Consider the following 7068-nt stretch of genomic DNA (forward strand, 5'->3'; position numbering starts at 1 on the left):
TTCATCGATGCTTCTCGTCTTGATTATGTCTGTCAACTCTGCCAATCTCTCTACGGGCTCAAACAAGCCCCCCGGGCCTGGTTTCAGTGTCTCAATACCTATCTTAAGAGACTTGGGTTTTCAGATTCCAAAGCTGATCCCTCTCTGTTTATTCTCCGGGGACCTAATTATCTTGTCTATCTTCTCGTCTATGTTGATGATATCATCCTGACGGGAACTCCAGGTGCACCCTTTCATTCCATAATTACTGCCTTACAGCGGGAATTTGCCATGAAGGACCTCGGTCCTCTTCACTTCTTTCTTGGGATGGAGGCTTGCACTGATGGTACTGGACTCTACCTTACATAGTCCAAGTACATTCATGATATCCTTGTTCGCACTTCTATGTTGGAGTGCAAGCCTATTAGCTCCCCAGTCTCATAAGGGTCCCGGCTTTCTCTTTATGATGGGGATTGATTTCAGGATCCTTCTCTCTACAGGAGTGTGGTCGGCAGTCTCCAGTATCTCTCACTTACTAGACCTGACATTGCCTATGCGGTAAATCAGGTCCGTCAGTTTATGCATAGTCCAACTACTGCTCACTAGATGGCAGTGAAACGTATCCTACGATATCTCAAGGGTACAATTACCTATAGTCTTCATATTCGCCCAGGCTCTATATCTTCTATTCACGGTTTCTCTGACGCTGATTGGGTCAGTAACCCTAATGATCGTCGCTCTGTCAGTGGCTTTATTATTTTTCTTGGTTCCAATCCTGTATCTTGGAGCCCCAAAAAGCAGAGGACAGTTGCCCGATCGAGTACGGAGTCTGAGTACAAGAGCCTTGCCAATGCTACTGCTGAGATTCTATGGCTTCAGTCTCTACTTTGGGAACTCGGGATTTCGCAATGTCACCCTCCGACACTTTGGTGTGACAATATTTCTGCGATTTATCTTACGGCGAATCCTATCTTTCATGCTCGGACCAAGCACATTGAGATTGACTATCACTTTGTGCGGGAGCGTTTCATGCGTAAGCAACTATCTGTTCGCTTCATTAACTATGATGATCAGCTAGCCAATGCACTCACCAAGGGCTTATCTTCTTCTCGCTTTGTTGACATTCGGTCCAAGCTTCACATGGCGAAGTCCCCGTTCGGCTTGCGGGGTAGTAATAGAGAAGATTATCCAAAATCTTAACATATCTTATGTCTTTATGGCTCATTATAACTTACCTTGTCTATGCTACGTAATTTAGTCGTGTATATATAGTTTCCTTACATAGAACACTATACACTACTATAGATTACAATGAAAGTCACCTCACCTAATCAAGTGATGATTCAGCCATTACTCTCCTCTTACATTTCTTTAAGTCCATTTCATATTGACACTACAAATCGATATTCGGATCTTCTAATCGGCTTGAAAATTGAAATTTTAGTTTGGGGATTTCTTGTGAAACAAGCAGTCAACAACTGGTGCCTGCAAAGTCATTCGGGGTGGTGAGGGCCATAGAACAAATGGAGCTGTATAACCATCCCAGTATTTAAATAAATTAAGATAAATGAGAGTTTCATAACTCCCTAAGCTTGCCTTTGTCAAATATTGATAGGAGAAGGTGGCAAGGTAGGGGTAGAGGAGAAAGTCTTATATATGGGATACGACGTACTTAATGGGAATTCCTCAATTCAGTATAGTTTTTTTTTTTAAATCACAAGAAAATCTATTATTAATAAAAATAGAATTTTTCTTGTGTTTTGTGACACAATATCACGTAATATATTTATTACATATAGTACATTTCTCGGGATAGAGATGTGAAAGAGCATGGTAAATTTAGTACACACAACCCTTGGTTATCTGTGGGGTGGGCTTCCCCTCTTGGCCCCACTCTTCTGTCTCCGAGTAGTCGTCTATTTCTCTGTCTGGTGACGAACAGAGTTTAGCCAAGCACATGTCACATTTTGGACCGAAAAATTTATCGGAGGGTGCACGATGCTTATTTTCCAGGAGGTCATGGGGCACAATACAACGTTTCAAAAGTCGGGAGGTAAAGCTCACCTACCTTCAAAGTTTAGGTGGTAAATTGCTTTTCACTCTTCTATTAAATATGTGTATAACTAACTTATTATTGAGGAAAAAATAACATTTATCATATAAATTAATAATGAAAATGAATTAAAATTTGATGGTTTCCAGAAATGGTCCCTTTAAAGGAGTGGGTAGTAGGTTATTTATTACTTCATTATCATTATATTCCTCAAGTCCAATGGTCCATATAAAATGATAATGTATACATTTTAAAAAGGTCAAAGTGAGACCATACGAGGGTTTTTACTTTATAAAGTGGTATAGATCATTTGGTGAATGTTTCTATTTTTATTATTGTACAATTTGGGTAAATTACGCCATATATCCTTTGATTTCATTTTTTGTTCAAATCTATCATACGCTTTTAAAATTATCAAAAATATCTCATGGTTTACATTTTTTTCCAAATCTATCCCGCCGTTATATCTTCCATCAACATTTAACGGTCTTACTATTGTGGCCCTTTTACCCATGATAGATTTGAGAAAAAATTAAAATCATGGGATAGATTTCAAGAAAAAATTAAAATCATAGAATAGATTTGAGAGAAAAATAAAATCATGGGATTTAGAGCCTATTTACGTTTCTTTAACGGAAAATATAATGTTGGGATAGATTTGGAAAAACAATGTAAACTATGTGATATTTTTGATAATTTTAAAAGCATATGGTAGATTTGAAAAAAATGTGAAACCATTGAATACATGGGGTAAAAATCCCTTTAAATTTTGCACTGTCCAAATAAAGTGCTTAGTTATATAGAATCTATATGTAGCACATGAAGTAAAGGAAATTTAATTTAAATATAGAAAATGTGCTAATGTAAATTTAATGAAAATTCTCATAAAACTATATCTTTAAGGTTTAGTAATTGACCGTGCATCGTATGGGTCTTTATACTCATGTACATATATATATATATATATATATATATATATATAAAAGGAGAATTGCTTATCTACTGAGATGCATACAACATAAATTAGGAATAAAAATATTTTAAATTAATTTTTCTATATGGATAATATAATATGAATTGTACAATTCATGTGTACAGTAATATACTTAGAAGTTATGATAATGACTACGGATTTTTATATCATCCATTGCCCGTAGAATCATAAACTTCACAGGCTGCATGGGCACGCCAACTCAAACAAAAGGTCACTAAAACCTTTGCCCGATGCCCCCAAAAAATAAATAAGGCCTCAAATTTCAACTATTATATATATATAGAGAGAGAGAGGGAGAATCATTAGATTGGGCCTAAAAATTTTGCTTTTTTTTTTACTTTGAGTCCTATAAGTTTAATTTTGTAAAAAATAGTCTTAAATCGTTTCAAAAAGTGACTGTGTTGGTCCATTCCGTAACCTACTGTCACGGAGTCACTGATTTGGACTTAGTGTCGTTAAATTCGTCCGAGCTCGCTACAAATTCTCCACGTGTCGATTTTTTATTAGAAAAGTTAAAAATCACAAAATATTAAACAAGAAAAGAAAACAAAAAAAAAAGAAAGAAAATTCCAGCCCTTGTAGAGCTGCCTGGCTGTCGGGGGTGGGGGCCCCGCGGGCAACCCCAATCCCCAGGACGAGGTGGCCGGCAGCCAATTCAGCCCGAGTGACAATCAATTTAGCTCAGCAATTACCGAATCGAAGACAAAGAGACAGAAGAGAGGGAAGATCACAATGCGGATCGAGCCCACATCCGAAATTAATCTGCAGATCGATGGATCAAAATCGATTGACCCCAAAGGAGTGAAATCGACTCTCTCTCTCTCTCTCTCCTCCCTGTCTCTCTGTGTCTGCTCTCTACTATCACAATCAGCGTAACGCTGTCCGAAAGCAATGAGAATGGAGATATTTATATATGTATATAACAAAAATGGATCAATAGTTTTTTATGTTGATTTGCTCCGATAGATGACGATTTTGTCTCAGCAACCTTCTAGTGAGAGAAAGTCCACATCCCCCCTTTCTTCCATCAACCTTCTAGTGACGATATTATTGTTCCTCATGTTTTAACTCAAATTCAATATTCTAAATCAAATTGGTTCCAACTATCATGTGTTCAATGCTTAAGTCGGAAAAAGTCTCGATACTGTTTTATATTTGATCAATGCGTAGTGTATGTTATTTTTTAGTAATGATGAAATAATATGCCATTCCTCATTTCATAACTAACTTCTATTTGTGTTTTATTTCTCTAACAAATCTTACAGAATAAGTATTACCTCTCCTACCGAAATAACTAATAAAAGAGAAATTCGAAATAACTAATAAATGGTCACAGGTAGTCCCACTAGATATCATACCTATGACGTCTATGACAACAGGTGAGGGCGTGCACCACTATACTACGCTACACCCTCTTTTGATTTGCCAAGAAAAATTCATAATGTACTTCTTCTACATCTAATTATCTATATTAAGAAATTCCTGAATAATTCGAGATAAAATTAGCTATTTATTCTTAGAAGTTATGATGATTACCTTATTTAATGAACAACTAGTGCAAGAGCCACGCTTTGCCAGGATTTTTGCTGTGTACATTAGTACTTGTAAATGTGGCCTCTAAAGGATTTTTGCAATGCGATAGGATCGACCATGCGACCTCTTCTACTATGCAGCGACAGCGAGACGTACTTAACCAGCTGTGCTATCTTTTGGATGTTGAGTTACCGTGTTTTCATAAGACAGAGATTTGGAGATTGTTAATTCAACAATTGACTGATCTAGGATTTTTGACAGCTAAAAAATCTAGCACTTAGATTGTTTTATCAGCATACACAATTTTAGATTCCTTAAAATTAGTTATCATAGGACTCCCCGAAAATTCCTCCCACCCTCCCAACCTCACCAACGTACATTTTGTCTTCCCCCATCTTTCCCACCCTTTTTTGTCAAATAGATAGTTATAACTCATCTACCCCTTAACACCACCTCATAACCTCTCTCTAACAATAATGGCTGATCCTCTCTTCCCTAACCTCTCTTATCCTCAGCTTGCAAGCCATACAATATTCATTTCTCATTCCCACGCTCAACCAAGATTGGGACAGGATGGCCTCTTGGAGCCCCTCTTCCGTCCCTCTCGTTGCCGTTCTCCTGTCTCTCCTCCTCCTGCAGCATTGCCTGTGTGGTTGCACCGTCAGTGCAGCCCGCATAGGGAGGGCTGTTGTGTTGAAACCATGCCCAGATGACGCCTCTGTGAGCATCTTTCATGAGGCGCCAGTCTTCAACAACGGGGAAGGATGCGGGCCCTCGGGTGGCCCTGGCGCAATCCATGTCGCGATGACCCTAGATGGGAACTACCTACGAGGCACAATGGCTGCGGTACTCTCCATCCTACAGCACTCAATGTGCCCGGAGAACCTTGAGTTCCACTTCCTCGAGGCGAGGACCGAGCCAAAGATTTCCTCCAACATACGATCCACCTTCCCTTATCTGAACTTCACTGTCTACCCTTTCGACTCCAACCGGGTGCAGGGGAAAATATCCAGGTCTATCAGGCAAGCGCTAGACCAGCCTTTGAATTACGCGCGGATTTACCTAGTTGATCTCATACCAACCAAAGTGAAGCGTGTGATATATCTCGACTCTGACCTCATCGTGGTTGATGACATAGCCAAGCTTTGGGAAGTTGAGCTAAAGGGCAAGGTTTTGGCTGCGCCGGAGTATTGCCACGTGAACTTCACGATGTACTTCACAGACCTCTTCTGGTTGGACCGGAGCCTAACCCAAACATTCGAGGGACGGAGGCCATGCTATTTTAACACAGGGGTGATGGTTGTGGACGTTGAAAAATGGAGGCAAGGAGGATACACTCAGAAGGTGGAGGAATGGATGGGAGTGCAAAAGCAGAAGAGGATTTACCATTTGGGCTCTTTACCACCGTTTTTGCTAGTTTTAGCTGGGAACATAAAAGCGGTAGACCATCGATGGAACCAACATGGTTTAGGCGGTGACAATATCAAAGGAAAATGTAGGAGACTCCACCCGGGGCCGATCAGCCTGCTCCATTGGAGCGGAAAGGGCAAGCCCTGGCTGAGGTTAGATTCGAGAAGGCCATGCATCGTGGATCACCTCTGGGCACCATATGATCTATACCGGTCACCGAAACATTTTCTAGAGGAATGAGAAAGGGCAAGTATATATTATAGCAGGTAGCGCGATTCATCCATAGGTGAAACGGTTATGATGATGAGGTGAATGATACATGATGATGAAGAGCATTTCTACGGAAAGATTAAGACCAGAAAATTGCGATTCTTGAAGATTTTTTAAAAGGAAAGACAATTGGTCCGAAGGATTGAAGGATGGCGATGAATTGCCTGAGTTTCTTTATCAAATTCTTTGCTTTGAAATGCAAAGCCACAATGTGTTTGAAGATATATATCCCCGGAAATCTTTCAAGATTGTAATTAGCATAATTGTATGCACAATATTGTACATTCTTTTGCCATTTTTATTGAGTTGTGTCAATCTAATGAACACGAGATCGGATTTGTCCTACGAGATAGAAAATTGAAGGAGATCGTAGGCGCTCATTAATTTGTCCATTTTATTGGAGTGCAAGATTTTTGGTTGTGTTATCTCCAATTTTGGATCAGAGTTATGAAATATGTCCTAAGAGTTTTTCTTGTGTCTGATCTAATTATACCAAGGAAAGTCTACAACTGCAATAGAAATCATGCGGATATAATATAAATAACGACGATAAAAAATAATTTTCTTCTAGTAAATTATTATTCTATTTAGAAACATGACATATATATTAATCACAATAAAACATAGTAATATTTCTTTTGGTAGGCAAAATATAGTAATATTAACATTAAAAAAGAAGAGTTATAATAAAACGAGCATGCAGTGCGATAATGCATGCTTTCGCTTGGTAACTAAGAGATTTCATATTCGATATTTGTAGAAGAACTCATGGATAGAGCCAAATGTTTATGTTAGGAGGGGTAACACATAAAATCATATCGATGTAATA

The 7068-nt window shown here is 38.7% G+C and overlaps 1 protein-coding gene across 1 annotated transcript; it reads left to right on the forward strand.

The window, feature by feature from the left end:
* Positions 1-5092: 5092 nt before the first annotated feature.
* On the forward strand, positions 5093-6578 carry LOC116190276 (probable galacturonosyltransferase-like 4). The gene has a single exon (XM_031519957.1). The coding sequence runs from the start codon at positions 5133-5135 to the stop codon at positions 6207-6209; it is 1077 nt and encodes a 358-aa protein (XP_031375817.1). The 5' UTR covers positions 5093-5132; the 3' UTR covers positions 6210-6578.
* The last annotated feature ends 490 nt before the right edge of the window (positions 6579-7068 follow it).

Source organism: Punica granatum, unplaced genomic scaffold (assembly GCF_007655135.1).
Source record: "Punica granatum isolate Tunisia-2019 unplaced genomic scaffold, ASM765513v2 Contig00413, whole genome shotgun sequence".
NCBI lineage: Eukaryota > Viridiplantae > Streptophyta > Magnoliopsida > Myrtales > Lythraceae > Punica > Punica granatum.

Excerpts from the sequence above, each read along its gene's own strand:
- LOC116190276 (XM_031519957.1), top strand. The coding sequence starts at position 5,133 with ATGGCCTCTTGGAGCCCCTCTTCCGTCCCTCTCGTTGCCGTTCTCCTG.